Source organism: Colobus angolensis, unplaced genomic scaffold (assembly GCF_000951035.1).
Source record: "Colobus angolensis palliatus isolate OR3802 unplaced genomic scaffold, Cang.pa_1.0 Scaffold36, whole genome shotgun sequence".
Classification (NCBI taxonomy): domain Eukaryota; kingdom Metazoa; phylum Chordata; class Mammalia; order Primates; family Cercopithecidae; genus Colobus; species Colobus angolensis.
Window position 1 is genome coordinate 5,388,945 of NW_012116932.1, and position 16,825 is coordinate 5,405,769.

The 16,825-nt window shown below is 49.5% G+C and overlaps 1 protein-coding gene across 2 annotated transcripts in view; it reads right to left on the reverse strand.

Annotated features, from left to right (window-relative positions):
• Positions 1–16,825, reverse strand: part of XYLB (xylulokinase homolog (H. influenzae)) — a 75,926-nt gene that overhangs the window by 31,262 nt on the left and 27,839 nt on the right. For both annotated transcript variants that reach the window (XM_011953313.1, XM_011953314.1), the window contains exons 5-15: positions 16,416–16,502; positions 15,965–16,093; positions 14,856–14,921; positions 13,474–13,546; positions 11,547–11,665; positions 9,278–9,359; positions 7,595–7,635; positions 6,851–6,966; positions 5,884–5,999; positions 5,123–5,196; positions 2,797–2,893 (exon numbers count right to left, since the gene is read on the reverse strand). In XM_011953313.1, coding sequence (XP_011808703.1) covers positions 2,797–2,893; positions 5,123–5,196; positions 5,884–5,999; positions 6,851–6,966; positions 7,595–7,635; positions 9,278–9,359; positions 11,547–11,665; positions 13,474–13,546; positions 14,856–14,921; positions 15,965–16,093; positions 16,416–16,502 — 1,000 coding nt within the window. The remainder of the gene's footprint in view (positions 1–2,796; positions 2,894–5,122; positions 5,197–5,883; positions 6,000–6,850; positions 6,967–7,594; positions 7,636–9,277; positions 9,360–11,546; positions 11,666–13,473; positions 13,547–14,855; positions 14,922–15,964; positions 16,094–16,415; positions 16,503–16,825) is intronic.

The following is a 16,825-nucleotide window of genomic DNA, read 5'->3' on the forward strand; positions in this document are numbered from 1 at the left end:
ATATCGCACCACTGCACTCCAGCCTGGGTGACAGAGCGAGACTCCATCTCAAAAAGAAAAAAAAAAAAGATTAATTGCTAAGGAACTGGGCCGGGCACACACTCAGTGCCCAACAAATGCTGGCAGCTGTTAGTATCACAATAATCATTTTTATTCAAAGTGCCTCTTTATTCCCCTTATACACTATTAAAGCCAAATGAGATGATGACTGGGCAAGAACGAAAACTAGAGCTGGCCAGTCCACATGGTGGCCTGGAGAATGAGTCCACGCGTGTGTGTAACCTCTGTTGGTTCCAAGTATGTCTATTTAAGTGATCACTCCGCAGAGCGGCAAGACAGGTCTGATTCTGCATTTAAGCTTGCTAAGAGGATAAGTAACTCTATGCTGTTTTGCATAAGAAATGCTTTAGAGGCTGGGAATAATGCCACAATCCCATCAGCTCCTCCTGAGCCCATAGGGGCCTTCTACCCTAACTGCTTCTCCCTGTATGCTGGGCTGTTCCCTTCCCTGGGGTCCCCTTCTGAGAGCCAGAGGACCCCTGCCAGGCACTCCACCAACTCCAGCACCGTCCCTGCCCTGCTCACCCAGTCTCATTTTCAGGGAACGTGGAAGTCTTTGCAGACCTTTGGGAAATGTCTTTTTACACTTAGGGTTGTGGGATGAGGGCATTCGGAATGCTCATGGTAGTAATTTTAAATATTTTAAAATATTGTATTGACCTAGAACACACATGCTGAAAAATGCACACATCATAAGCCTATAATCTTCATAAATTTTTACAAACTAAACACACCCATGGAACATGAGACAGAACATCACCAGCACCCCACAGGCCCCTTCTGAAGGGCAACTACTAATTATCCCAACTTCCAACAACAGTAAATAGTTTCGTCTGCTTTTTAAATTTTTTTTTGAGACAGGGTCTCCTGGCTCATTGCAGCCTCAACCTCCTAGGCTTAAGCGATCCTCCCACCTCAGTCTCCTGAGTAGCCAGGACTACAGGCATGGCCCACCATGCCTGGCTAATTTTTGTATTTTTTTGTACAGATGGGGTATCACCATGTTGCCCAGTCTGGTCTCGAACTCCCGGACTCAAGCGATCTACCTGCCTCGGCCTCCCAAAATGCTGGGATTACAGGTGTGAGCCACTGTGCCCGGCCTGTACTTTCATCTGCTTTTGAACTTGACGTATAGAGAACCCTGCCATATTGGCTTCTTTTGCTCAGTGTTACATTTGGTGAGATTCACCCATTTCATTGTGTATCACTGAGGCTGGTTCATTTTCATTTGTGTATAGTATCCTGTCGTACAAATGCACCACAATGCATTTTTCCTGTCTACTATTAATGGGCACTGGGCCACTTCCACTGTGGAGCTATTCAGCATAGTGCTGCGATGAATGTTCTCCTGTACACCTTTAGTAAACACATGCACAAATTCCTGTTGTGCCTTTACTTAGAAGTGAGATTGCTGGCTAGGCGTGTATTCAGCTTTAGTAGATGCTGTCTAACGGGCTTTCCAGGAGGTTTCCCAATGGGTATTTTTATAGTATCATTTTACTCTGTCAATTCAAAGGTATAAAATATATATTACATAGAACTCGGATTATCCATAAAGTGTCATAGGAAGGCCCTCAAGCAAAGCAGCTTCACTATCTTCTCTAGTGACAACAGCTATAACCCAGAGGGACAAATATATCTTAGAAACCTGGACTTTATAGGCGGCCAGTCCAACCTCCTTACAGACCCCTAGACCATTTCAACGCCACCTGTAAAGGGAACTCACTGACCCCCTAAAGCTGATTATTCTACAGCTCAAGTTCTCAGAAATCCCTTTCTCCTCCTTTTGCCTCCCCCAGCCCCGGGTCTGCCCTCTCCATGCCAGTTGCCATGGTTTGAATATGTGTCCCCTCCAAAACTCATGTTGAAGCTTTATCTCCAACATCACATATTGAAAGATGGGGCCTTTAAGGAGATTGGGTTATGAGGGCTTTATGAGTGGATTAATCCATTCATGGGTTAACAGATTAACAGGTTAATGGATTAACAGGTTATTGTGGGAATGGGACTGGTGGCTTTCTGAGAAGAAGAAGGGAGACCTGAGCTAGCACACTCAGCTCCCTCACCATGTGATGCCCTCTACCTCCTCAGGACTCTGCAGAGAGCTCTACTAGCAAGCAGGCCCTCATCAGATATGATCCCTCAACCTTGGACTTCTCAGCCTCCATAATTGTAAGAAATAAATTCCTTTTTCTTATAAATTACCCAAGATCAGGTATTCTGTTATAGGCAACAGAAAATGAACTGAGATATCAGTCTTCTGAGTTTTGACAGTGGTACTACATCTCCCTCTTCCCTGTCCAAGCTGAAAGACGCAGACTGTGTCCCACAGGCAATGGGACCTGGCTAGGCTAGAAGGACAAGATCCACTCATGCCCCCAGACCTTGCACTGCCTATGTCCTTGGAGTCCAGAGCTCAAGACAGCTCATCTGCAGCTTGGAGCTTAGGGTTACAGAAAGACCTTTCCCAAGTCCTACAGGTCCTGGTCAAAAGGTCAGGCTATTGTGGACACACCTGAGAAGCAGGAACAACCTACCTGCTATTCTATGCCTGCCTACAAGTGCCAATTGACACACTTTCTCATCCCATCCCCAAGGTCAGGCTCCACCTTCCTCCTGCACAAGGCCCCCTGAAAGAAAACTGTAGTAGACATTGACCCACTAGCCCTGGCTCCCCGGGTGTGAGCTGGCCCTGAGCCCCCACCCCGGGACACATGCTGCCAGTGGCTCACTTACTGACTCGATAGCCCAAGCCTTCTGCATGAATCCTCTTGGCCATGAATTGTCCTTCAATCAGTGCTCGAACCTCCACATCCCCAGGGAATGCTGCGACCTGTCTCCAGAAAAAGGTGGGCACAGAGTAAGGAACTCTCATTGTCCATTCGTGTGTGTGTGTGTGTGTGTGTGTGTGTTTGTGTTTGTCTGTGTGTGTGTCTGTGTGTGCGAGTATATGTGTCTGTGTGTGATCTTTTTAAACAATAGCCCAGATTTGAAACTCATAGTTGGGCTCTTTAACCACTATCTTTGCCTGTCACACACACTCACACAAACACACTACTGAAGCACACAAGCCCACACCCTCACATGCATGTCACTTTGAAGAGTCAGAGACATTACAGAATTTAGTCTCAGGCAGCTGAGAGATCAAGTTCTGTCTACCATTCAGCTCTGCAATCTTTAATAAGTTACATTAGTCTTGCTATCATTCTTTTTCTTAACAAAACGGAGATAATAGTGGGGCCTGTTTTTTAGGGTTGTTGCAATGATCAGATTAGACAACAGAGCCTGGAAAATGCAGTACATACTAGATAAGTGACAGCCACGAGCTTACACTGAGATCCCACCCCTGTGGCATGTCCTTCAAGCTAGTACTGATGGGAATCAACCCCAGGCTCACCCCTGCTTCTCTGGCACCTGAGACCAGTGCTAGAACCTGCTGCCATCCCCCTCATGAACAGCTACACTCTAACCTTACCGACCTTCTTCTAGTTCCCAAGCTGCTCCCTCTGCCTGGAAGTCTATCCTACTCTTTCCATGATGAGATCCTGAGTATTTTCAGGTCTCAACCTAAAGGCCACTGCTTTTCCTTGCAGCACTCTGTTCTTCTGCTTCCCAGCCTTAGCACCTGCTGCATTCATGTACGTGCTCATTCACTCGTCTACTGTCCCTCTCCCTCCTAGACTGCAGGCTCTAGAGAGCAAGGGCCACCGATGTCTTGTTCTCCTTTGTGTCCCGGGTGCCTGGCACCAATCATACATATCTGTTGGTTGAATGAATGAATGAAGAACACTACTTTCTCCTTGATAAATCTAGGATTGATATGCATGAAAGAGAACAGACATAACTTCTCCCTCTAATAAAAGAAACCAAACTGATTCTCCATCAGAAGATTGAAATGAACTTCCTACTTTATACAAAGCTTTCCGTTCATAATCCAACATGTAGTGCCATCATCTGCCATTGAATCCAATGCCAACTCGGACAGTTACAGTTTCCAGACAGAGTGTCTTACATAAACCCCCCATTTACTGGGGTCAGAAACATGTCTCAGGTACAACCCAAAATGTGGTGATGACTCTCCAGTGACTATCTAACAGCAATGTCAATTTCGAGCAGCAAGAACCAACTAAATCCTTCCTGGGAAAGGTCACATTGTGGAGGAGAAAGAAAACAGCAGCTTCAGAGCCAGAGAGGACTGGATTTGAGCCCCCTCCACCTATGACCTTGTGACTCTGGGCAGATTATTTAGCCTGAGCCTCTGAGTCTCAACCTCTCCATCTAGAAAGAGGAACAATAGTGCCTATTGCTTTGAAAACTAAATGATAGCCGGGCATGGTGGTTCATACCTATAATCCCAGCATTTTGGGAGGGGGCGTATCACTTGAGGTCAGGAGTTCAAGACCAGTCTGGCCAACGTGGACAAACCCCTCTCTACTAAAATTACAAAAATTAGCTGGGCATGGTGGCTTGGGTCTGTGATCCCAGCTACTCAGGAGGCTGAGGCAGGAGGATCGTTTGAACCCAGGACGCAGGGGTTGCAGTGAGCCAAGATCGTCCCACTGCACTCGAGCCTGGGCAACAGAGTGAGACTCCATCTCAAAAAAATTAAAAAGAAAAAAAAAGAAAAGTAAATGAGGAAGGTACAGAAAACCATGAGAACAATGCCTGGCACCAAATGGGCTCAATAAACATTAGAACCTCCCGGGCTCAGTGGCTCTTTCAACCAGGAGGAAATTAATGATCTCAAGATTCATGGGCTCTTGAAGAGTATGGGATAAAACTCGCCAAGGAAATAAGCTCTGTGATACTCAATGATAGTGTTAGCATTTGCTAAATTGGAAGAGAACTCTCAGGTTTTCTGCATTCCTCCCTGAGGGAAAGGACCATGTCCTATAGATTCCCCAGGATCTAGAATGTACCCTGGCACACCACAAGTGTGTATGATATCAATGGATGAGTGAATGAATGAAGTCCCTAAAAGTTACATAATTTCATAGGCAATTGTTAAATTTTACACTCACAAATGGAGTCAATGTAACTCCAATACCAACAGCACACGTACCTTGTGGTTTTCTGTGTTAAACCTATGACATCCAATAATTTCAGGGGTGATCTCCATTACATCGAAATAAAAACCTGAAATAAAACCAGGAAGAGATCAGCTGTCATTAGTCAAAAAACAAAATATCGGCCTCTCAATAGACGTAGAACAGGGCAAAATGACCCCATATCCCCGGGTCCCCTGGCTCTCTTTCATCCCCCAGATGAGACCTGCGAATATTCTCAGTTCTTCTCTCCAACAGGATAGAAGGGAACCAGGGAGCCCTGAGCTAGCTTTTCTCAGAGACAACTCTTCCTGCTCTCACTTGGAAGCCTTGAACAGGAAGCAGCTGCCCAGTCAATCCTAAAATACCAACACAGGTTTGACCAAGGGAGGCACAGCCCCTCCCTGCTCAGGCCTTCCGAGACACTGGGCACTTTTCCTTGCGCCTGGGGCAGAGGGCTGTGAATGGGGATACACCAGCGTAGAGGCTGCCCTCTCTGATGCTGTCACCAGGGGCTTGGTGGGGACAGAAGATGTAGCTATGGCCTGATCTTCTGCTCAGAGCAGAAGCCAAGGACAGCCTTACAGGCCCACCCTCGCTTAGAACACAGGGTTCCACACCAGCTTGTAGGATCTGTGGAATAGAAGTGCAGACAGACAGCGCTCCCCTGGACTTCTCCACGGCCCTCCTCTCCCCCAGCTCATGGGGCCCCAGGCCCTGCACCTCCAGCCGGCAGCTGCTGACCCTTCACAGGCTTGGGCATCACCAACTGGCCTACCCAGGTTTCCACCATTGCCCATCTCTGTGGACTGCAGTGCCTTAGAGAACTTGCTCCAGGAACGGGACGCGGACTTGTCGCGGATCTTCTCTCTCATGAGGGAGCCATTTTTAAAGCTGCAGAAGAGGATATAGCTCTGAGGAAGGGAGCCAGTGCTTGCTCACTGGACCCATGAGTTTCAGTAAAGAGACCCAGGCAGAGGAACTGCAGGTCAGGCTGGACCACAACCCCTAGTCAGTGCACAGCAGGCTCTGAAACTTAGGTATCAGAGGTGCTTCCTCAGATTCCAGGCCCCTGAACGCCTGGGAGGCACCGGAAATGCCCTTATCTTAGGCTGTTTACACAGGAGGCTGACACAGAGGAGCCCCAGGTAGAGACAGGGAGCTCCGGTTTCTGCACATTCTACCATGGGCACAATGAGGCAGGGTGGGCTAGATTAACTAGCCACATTCTCCAATGCTTCTTAGGGCTTAGGAGCTCAGAAACCATTTCCCTCAGGAGCTCTGGACAGGTCTCCAAAGGCCTGTGGTCAGAGCACAGAGCATGTCCCTTCCATGAGAGCTGTTGGGAAGCAGGATGTCTTTTCCGCTATGACGGTCCACCACATACTGGACAGGTCACAGCAACAATGTGAGGTAAATGCTCTTGCCCTCCCCATCTCATGAGGAAAGTGTGGCTCAGACATGCCACACTACGGAGTTTGCCCAAGGTCACACAGGATATAGGTGGTGAGGATAGGATTCAAACCCGGGCTTGAGGGACTCAGGGTCTTGGGTTATTCCCCACCCAGCTCTGCTGTCAGCAAGAATCGGTGAGTCCTTGGGGGTCTCGGCTGCTCAGCAGAGCCTGGGAAAGTGGAGGGAGTCATTCCAGAGCTTAGTGGAATGACTTAGGGTCCTCAAGATGGTGCCACATCTGCCCACACCTCCTCACCCAGGGAATGGTGCCAACCAACACCCAGGCTCACCACAGGAGTGCCATGTAGTGCTGGGAGTCAACCGGGTTGCAGAAGATGTGGCCTTCCAGGGCAGGCATGGGTTCTTGGAGCCAGAGAAACAGGGTGTCACTGGTGCCCAGGCTGACCTGGGGAGAGATGGGCAGAGGCGGGGCGCCTTGGGCTTTGCCCACACACACTGCCCTCTGCCAGCGATGCGCTGTACTCCACCTACCTTAACCCTGTCACTTTACTCATGCTGCAGACCTCAGAAGCAAGGCCACTTTCTCAGAGCCACTTCTGACCCTCCCACACCAGATGAGCCAGGAGTTAGCTCCCCAGATGCAGATTTCATAGATCTTCTGTGCTGATTTCCCACAACTGCATCTAAATAATGGTTTGGGGGATGGCTGGTTCCCCACATGACTTTCCCACTAGAAGTAGGAAGGCCTGGGTTATGTCTTCCTTATTCATCTGGGCTGCTCACAGCCCTTTGGCCCCACATCTGACCCTCTGCCACTGCACGCACTAAGACTGGCCACTGTGAAGTAGGCAGGGATCCTGCCCATCCAGCAAAGAACAATGACCTTCTGAGAAAGATGTGTGCCCTCATCCCCTCCCTCCACTGTCTTCTGGAACTGGCAGACACTCTGATCTACAGGGACCCGGATCCTGGTCCTTCAGGGTCTGGGTCCCAGCAGCATCTCTGCTACTTATCAGAGTGTGGGTGTGAGTGTGGAAACAGAAGGAGCCTATGGGTATGGGAAGTCGCCTTACCGCAATGTCACCTTCCTCCAGTCTCATGCCTGCCAGCGATGCTGAGAATGGGAGGGGAGCTTCTGGTTAGCTGGTGGCCACGTGGGAACCACAAAGCAAACCACAGGGCTCTCCAGGCAGGCGCACAGCTCCCACCTCCAACCCCCACCCACACCCTAGGGTGGAGGCAGGAGCAGGGGGAGCTGAGCTCTCAGGAGGCCCTAAGAGGAGAAGGTCATAGGGGGCGGGGGTGAAGTCTCTGTTAGCAGGACCTCTGATTTGAGCTGTGAAGTCTCTTCCCTGAAGGGGTCCAAACATCCCTCCACTGTCAGGCACTCCCAGGAGTGCAGAGAATCAAGCAGGCCAAGACAAGACACCAAGGATACACAGCAGAGAAAAACACAGGCAGTAATGGAAAAGAAGAGGGTGAGGTTATGTTCACTGTCTGTGCCCTGCCTTAGACACAAGGCCCACAACAGCAGTCCTTTTTTTTTTTTTTTGAGATATAGAGGTGGGGTCTCACTCTGTCACCCAGGCTGGAGTGCAGTGGCATGATTATAGCTCACTGCAGCCTCGAACTCCGTGACCATGCAATCGTCCCAACCTCAGCCTGCCAAGTAGCTAAAACTACAGGTGCACACTACCACACCTGGCTCCCAACAGCAACCTTTATCTGCCTTGATTGCTGAAGTGCCCCAGCGCTGAAGGAAGGCCTGGCACATAATAGGCACTCACTAAATGCTGAGTGAATGAACATGTGAGTAAAGGTGAAATGGGAGTGAGGAACAGGTGCACTCAAACACTGCCACTGAGGTTCAATCAGCAGCGTGTGTGTCAGAAGCCTTGGATCCAGGAATCCCACCTTTGAGAACTTATCCTGTAACAACAAAGAGATGAGACCGAATGTGCATCTCAACATCATTTGCACTGCCCAAACACTGAAGCAACACCACCCTCCATCCATAAGGGACTGGTGAAATAAATGCTTGGACAATTGAGCTCTAGACAACTGTTAAAATGAGAAAGATACTGCCCAGGTTGATTAAAATAAACAATGCTTATTTATGAGCACAGAAAGAAGACTGAAAGGACAGAAAGTAACCGTTCTAATTAGGGTTAAAATTAACCTTTCTAGTTAGAATTAAATGTAACCCTAATCTGGTGGATCGTGAGAAAAAGACTTTTCCTGGGGTGGGGCTGAGGGGTAGTAGTTACGGTGTTGTTTAGTGTAGCCCACCTGGCCTTCCTTCAGAGATCCAAGGGCCCCTCCAGGAGTGGCTTCAGGACTACCCAGAGGAGAGGAGGAGGAAGAGAAGAGGCTAGGGAAGGAGATGAGGTGTCTGGATGAGAAACAAGTCATTGCTGCAGATCAGATGACAGGGCAGAGACTTAAAACCATGTCCTAGAGGAAAGATTGGAGGAATTGAGCTATTCATCTTGGAACAGAAAAGACAGGTTAGGGATGGGGTGGGAAAGACTGCCTTCCTTAATCATTGAGCAGTTTTCATCCAGAGAGAGCAGACTGACCAGCTCCTGAGGGCAGAGTTGGAGCTGAGATGGGGCAGGTACAAGGAGTCAGATCGCAGGGTGGGGGTGGTGGGGAACAACCACAGAAGGCTTCACCAAGAGGCTGGACTGGAATTCTCAAAAGTCCAGCATGGACCCAGTCAGGCTCATCGGACAGTGAAACTCCCCGATACTCACCTGGGTTGTCCCCAGTGAAGGCCACCACTTTGCATCCTGGAGGAAATCCGTAGCGCTGGATGTAATAGGAAGAAATGGCTCCCTGAGGGATGGGGATAAAGCAAAGGTGCTCTGTTGAGGTAAATCCTGCCTGCTCAGCACAGCCACCCACGCTTCAGGCCACGAAAATGCTACAGGCTCCAGGTCACCGGAGCTGAAGGAATGTCTTGCAGAGCCTGGAGTCACACCACTCCCTGTCACAAACTGGGTGTGTCCCTCCTGTTCACAAATCGCCAGAGAAATCCAGTGCAGGTTTGGAACCACGAGCATGAGGTCATCTCAAAAACTGCTGATATTGAGATTTCAGGTAGAGAGAACAAACCAACCCCTAACTTGTGCTTGCTTTATAAGCTCCAAATTCTTGATATAGCATTAAAAAAAAAAAACAAAGGTACCGGACGCCAGTAAGCAAACTCATGGGAGCAGATAATGCCTTGCACATTCGCTCTATCACCCCAGCGACTGGATAAACAACAATTGGACGTGAAAGTGCAGAGAACAATGTTCTAAGGAAAGTAATCCGAAAAAGACAGTGTGCAGGGAGGGCTATCTGAGCACTACCTGCAAAAAGAGGGATGATGAAAAACATGGGTCCTGCTTGGTTCCCCAACATGTGACACCTATGTGACAAATGAAAATGCCTTTTCAGAGTCAGTTCTTTCCTGATCCTCAAGCTGCTCATCTGCACAGGCTCCTTCTTGGAGGCAAGTGTTCTCGCATAAGGCAAACAAAGCCTGCTCTGAATTTCACATCCAACTAAAAGCCACGTGTGGATTATCAGTCCCGATGGCTTGGCTGTTTTCTGTCTGCCCTTTCTCTGCCTTTCTGACCGGCGTCAGTCTGTCTGGGTTCTGCACTGTCAGCTTCCACAGGGCCACATGGCTCTTTCTTCAGCTCTGTGCACTGGCCTCATGGTATACTTTAGATGTTGATGGTTTGGCTTTGATGTTCTGCCTCATGGTGGCAGAGGCTGTTTTCAGCATGTCAATGTGAATCACACAGGTGTGTGCAGTGGTTCACACCTGTGATCCCAGCACTTTGGGAGACTGAGGCAGGAGAATTGCCCAATCTGAGCAACATAGTCAGACCCTGTCACTACCAAAATAAAAAAAAATATTAGCTGTGCATGGTGGTGCACACCTGTGGTCCCAGCTACTCAGGAAGCTGAGGCAGGGGGATCACTTGAGCCCAGGAGTTGGTGGCTGCAGTGAGCTATGATCATGCCACTGCACTCCAACTCAGGTGACAAGGTGAGACTCTGTCTCTGAAAAGAAAACAAAAGTGCTTCTGTGGCTGAGACTCCCAATGAGAAGTCCTCACAGCAGCCCCTCCTCCACATGGCCCAAGACTCCTAGTTACACGACTCCCTCCAGGCCTCAGAGTGCCCTTGTCCCTTGTTCACACCAACATTCTCTCCCACCCAGAGTTCCTTCTGGTTGTTCTGGCTCTGTAGTAAGCATTTCCCACCAAAGGGTCCCAGAGGCAGGACCCAGAGCTCTCTCTCTCTCTACTCTATTGTGCCCACAGGACAATGGAGAACAGGGCTGGCCAACTAGGACACACCAGCGCATTCACAGCCAGTGTCCACTGCAAACGGGTGGGGCCGCCGGGATGGGTAAATGTTTTTCCCATTACCCACGGGACCAGGCACTATTTTAAGTGCTTTAAACATATCAACTCATCTAATTTGCACAACAGCCCTGTAAGATGAACAGCAGCATTCCCCTTGTTCCAGATGAGGAAACCGAGACACAAAGGCACAAAGCTGGTAGAACCAGGATTCAGTCCCAGGCTGTCCAGTGCCAGGGCCTGTGCTGCGCCAGCGCCTCTGGTATTTCTTTCTGTTTTCCCCAAGGTTGCCTTCTTCAAGCTTCATCAGCAGTCCCTAGATTTTCAGCACTCTGTGCATTTTTTCTTTAGCTATGCAATCACCTGCCATTTTTATCCCTATTCTAATAAATTCCTAGTGGAATTTTCCAAAGTCCTGCCGACCATAAGGCATGTACCTGAGCACCTACTATGTGCAAGGCACTGATCCAGACACTGACTTACATCTTAGGCTAAACTGAAGACCCTGCATGTGTATGCCTGCAGGTGAATGAACAAGGGAGTGTGCAGTGTGTGTGTGTGTGTCTGTGTGTATGTGTGTGTGTGTGTGTGTGTGTGCTACAGTGCTTCCCTGGTAACTGCCAGCTCTTAAATGAGCCACATCGCCAGAAAGGAGACCTACCACAACTGAGCATGATGGTACTGGTGGGCCAAGCTTCTCCTCTAAATGAGGTGCACAGGCACCAAGGCAAGTCTGGGACCAGACTTTATCCTGTATCTGCAGCAAATTCATTCCAGAACCTGAGGAAGGAAGGAAACAAACAACAGACACATCTTGAAAACAGACCTTTTGTGAAAATGCACAAATCTGGCAAACAGCAGATAATTCTCTTGACGCAACTTATACTGGAGCTCTTTCTTCATGGAAGGTATGCATGCTTGTGTTGTTCTGGAACCAGAGAACCAGAGGCCCTAGGGGCCCTTGGAAACACATGGCACCACACCTCCTCCAAATATTCCTCATCAACTCAAACACTACAGTTAGCTTGGAAATCTGCTGCTCAGAGACCTCCCAGGGGGCCTGGAACTAGCAGCAACACACTGACCAGTAACCACTCTCTATGTCCCTTAGGTTTCCAGGTCAGCCCCCAGGGATTTCTCAATCTCATCTGACCTTTCAAGGAAAGGTCTCAGAGTCCTCTTAACTTCCTCCTGGTCACTGAGTTCAACCTATTAGCTCCTTCCTAAAACATCCTCCTCCCAAGGCTTCCCTGAGGATGGGAAAGGACAGGGAACCCAGAGCATGCGGGGAGAGACCTCCTCCTCCACTGGGCCAATGTGGAGGCAGACAGAGGTGGGCTGGGATGCTGATGGTGTCACCTGCCCAGGTGAAATTAGGAGGTGCCATCTCAGGTGAGGGAAGGGGAGCAGAGTGGAGGGCCCAGCTGTGGCTGAGGAACATAAACCTCTGGAATGCCCCCCGCAGCAGCTGCTGCGGTTATCAGCCCTGTGGTAGGAGTGCAGAACACGGGTGGACATGCAGGCTACTCCAAGTTGACTGTTCTGCCTGTCTGAGTTCTACGGAGCTAGCTGTAGGGAACCCTGTTGCCTCCTTCAGATTGTGAGGGAAGCTTAATAGCACTCCTTAGTCACTCTCTCTCCTGAAACCAGAATAAAGCCTGGCACACAACAGCCCTCAAAACCTTCCCATGAACTCCCACGAGGCTCAGAGCATCCCAGGCTCCATTCTGAAGCCACGTCCACGGCTCTGGGCTCCCGCCCTGCATTCTCCACCCCCATTCTGTCCACACTCTTCTCACTCTTAGGCTCATCCAAGAGTTCCTGTAGCAACCTCTTCCCAGCTTTCCCTCCTCACTGGCATCATCCGCAATTTATTTTTTTTAGCGTTTTGATTCTAGAAGCTCATAAATCTCATGAGTTCACCAAATGTGAAACAAAAACTTTCATGGCTCCTTGCAGGAGCCGGGCTCCATGATTGCCCCTGCTGATCCCAACCTCCTGGTCTTCACCCCTTGTGAGGTTCCCCCCAACATTATACTGGGTCAGCTGTACCTAGTGTGTGACCAGTAAGATGAGACAAAAGTGATGGCACATCACTTCAAGATTAGGGTATAAAAGATTCCTCAGCTTCTGCTTGGCCTCTGTCTCCTCCCTCCCTCTCTGCAATGTCACTAATGGCCCCATAAAGAGGTCCACATGTGAGGAACCGCGGCCTCTTGCCTGTAGTCATGTGCATGATGCTGGAAACGGATCCTCTAGCCCCAGTCGACCCTGAAAATGACTTCAGCCCCGGCTGCCAGCCTGACTGCCACCTTGTGGGAGATCCTGAGCCAGTACCTCCCAGCTAAGCTGCCCCCACGTTCCTGACTCTCAGACACTAGGTGAGAAAATAAACATGGTGGTCTTCAGTTGATAAGTGTTGGGGTCATTTGGTAAGTGGCAAAGGATAATTAATACACTTCCTTCCCGGCAATAGATGACAGGGCTACAAGATTGGCACCCCTCAGGGTAGGTGAGGCTCCCACTGCCTGCACACCCACATGCCACATGCAGGCTGCCCAGGCACCCACCCATACCCCAAGGCTCACCATCGCTGTAGTCAATAGGGGAGTAAGAGCCAAGGAACAGAGAAGCAGCAAAGCTACTGACCAAAGAAATTCTCTGTAAAGGAAAGAAACAGTGAGAGGTGCCTCACTTCCACACACCCTGCGCTACTGAATGCTTCTGACACACACACAGCATGAAAAAAAATTGGAGAGGGAAGTGGAAACTTTGAGCAAAAGGCCCAAATAATGGTGGAGACTGTGCATCTCAGATAGGAGCTGCTGGAATACCATGAGCGGACTCCTCGGGAGAGCATTCATTCTCTACAGTTTCTGATGGGCCAGAAAACTGCCAAGGTCAAAAGAGACAAAAGCCAAAAGCCCTATGAGAAAGGGCTTAGGGAAGCTGCCTTTCCATCCAGAATCCACATGCTGGGGAATGTGTGCCCTGATTTCCTTCCTCTATTTCCTTGGCATTTACTTCTGGTCACAACGGAAGTGGATGTGTGGCCTCAGAACTAACCAGGACACTCTCAGGGCTTCAGGAAAGCTGGCTCCTCAGAAGCCACAGACCCTGAGCAGTAGCCAGAGAAACAAATGATGGATTTTCAATGCCACCCTGAGGGTCTGTACTTCCGCATGAGAATCATGGGCCTTTGGAACTGTGGAGAGAATGTTATCACCCCCTGTTCCCTGTCAGGCCGACTTCGTTCCACACACAGAATTTAGGGAGGGTTTTCACCACCACCCAAAGCCTACATTAATGGCTAATGCTGCAGAGTAATCTGGAACCTCAAATCATTAAATAATAAATCACATGTTAATTTCTAAGATTAAAAAGGCACTTTGGTTTAACGTGAGCTGATCGTTTCCTTATCACAAGATGAAAATCACTAGCCAGGGTGTGGGGCTGTTTCTCAGGCAGCAGCAAGTGCTGGCTTCAGCAACTGTGGAGCCAGGAATGAACCTGGGTTCCTGTGACAGAGGCTCTGGCTGAAGGGCCGCAGCCGGGGACACAAAGGCCTAGTCCCACACATTTCCAAAGAAAACACTGACTCCACGCCAACCGTGTGCCTGGTAGTCCTCCTGTGTTAACCACATAGGAAAGTGAGCAGACACAGCCTGCTCAGGCACCCGGATCTTCCACTCAGGTGGTCTCGGGAACATGTCAGTCCCCAGTGCTCCCACCTGGACCCTCACCCTCACCCTTCTGGTCAGGAGAACCCCTGACTTCTCTTTCCCACATTCCATTCTTCCCCTCCTCTTTGAAAATGTCCTGACGATGAGAAAAAAGCAAATCGAATATATCATTTGTCAATGTCTGCTTATCAATGTTTTCAGTCACGGCACATAAGATGTATCTATTCTAACATATTATGAAAAGAATTCAACTGTGACTTTCAATCAAATAGCAATATTTAACCAACCTCCGTATGTGAGTAGGCCTCGGGGTTCTGCTGGTAAATTTTTGCAATTTGGTTTCCTGTAAAACGCTGGAAAAGAAATATAAATTCTTAGGAAACCAAATCCTACACAGAATGAATAATCACCTCCATAAAGTGAGTTTAACGTAGCAAGCGCTGTATAGGAGTAGGTATCACGAAAGCTTTTAAAAGTAAGCCCCAACCGGCCATGGTGCTGTGTGCTTGTAATCCCAGCTACTTAAGAGGCTGAAGCGGGAGGAGCTCTGGAGCCCAGGAGTCCAGCCTGGGCAACACAGTGAGACCCCATCTCTAATAAATAAATATTTTTAAAATCAGCATTAAATCTGTTTGATATCTACTAAACAATGTGATTTTGGCCTTTAAATCCTTAAAATGTCCTTAGTAATCAAATATTCAGGCAGTAAACAATGGCTCTGCACCCACAGGATAGAGAAGTGAGTAACTTTCGGGCCTTCCTGGAGGGCCTCTCCCACATCAGGACCGGACAGCACTGAGTGAATAACCCTTGCTCTTCACACAGCATGGTGACTGTTCTGACCAAGGCACCAGAGAGGGGATCGGGGTATTTTCCCCATCCACATATTGTTATTTCAGGTGGCCCAAGTAGGGTTGGCCCTATCCCCAAAACTTTTACTTGGGTCATAAGACCCAAACTGGCCTAATCGCAATCACCCCTGGGGACATCACTGAACCAGTGGAACAGAGACATTCTTTTTTTTTTTTTTTTTAACTTTGCCAGACACTGCACTAAGTGCCTTACATGCACTGGCTTCTTTCAACTTCAAACCTACCCAAAACACAAGTCCTGTTGTAATCCCCAGGTTACAGACAATGAGAGGAGGAGCCCTCCTCACCCCCAAGCACAGCACCTCCATGTCAGGGGCACAGCCATGTGCACACCCAGCCTGGCCTGGGAACACACAGGCGGCAGGTGGCCTGGATCAGGACCCAGGGGCCAGAGTGCCTGTTCCTGGCTCTGCTGGGCCAACACCTCCACCACCTCATGTGATCCCCACAGAGGCAGGTCACCCACTATGCCTCCAGAACCTGCAACCAGACCACCGCTTGCACCCCCTCCATCCTCAGCCTACCTCGTAGGCACGGGACCCCGTGAGGCAGCTGAGAGCCTGAGCCCCACCCACGGCAGCCTCCAGCTGGCGGCACTGGGCTGTGGTACTGGAGTCCATCCACACCGGGCAGTCGCTGATGGAGAAACAGTCCTGGGAAGGAGGGCAAAGGCGCAGGCTTAAGCTCCATCCACTGACTTGGAGAGCTGCCCCAGGGCTGGCGGTCACACTGCCTATCACGGCAGTCGTGACGCTTCTTCCCAAGTCATCTTGGTTGGAGACACATGGGACAGCCCTTTGTGCTGTAAGCTAGAACTGGCCCAATGGGGTCTCTCCCCAAAAGCCTGAGGTTGAAAGCTCTTCTGGTGAGGGTGCCTGAGCATAGCCGCAACACTGAGATGAGCAGGCTTCAGGACCCACAGGACTTAGGACTCTGCAGAAGTTTCTCACACTCACACAATGTAGTCACAGCTACCTGCAGCTGCTGGTGTAGCGGGAGGTCTGGTGATAGGCTTGTCAGTGCCTGCTGGGCTCCAGTCTTCCAGTATATACTTCCGTGTTGCTGTTGGGAAACCCAAGCACACGTTCACATGACCACACACCGGTGTCACAGCCTCCTGGAGACACAGAAAGACACCCCAGACCACATGCCAAAGAACTGGGCTCCACACCCGCCCCTGCCACTTAGTCACAGAGCTCATCACCCTCCTGAGATTTGGTTTCCATTTCAAGAAAATGGGGAGGAACTCTGCCCTGTCTACCCTACAACTTATAGAAAAGGTCCAAGAACTAATTATTGGTCTGGATTTTGATGCCTTTTGTAAAACTGCATTTAAAGACATTGCTTGTAATATTACCTGAAATTCATTTATTTATTCACTCACC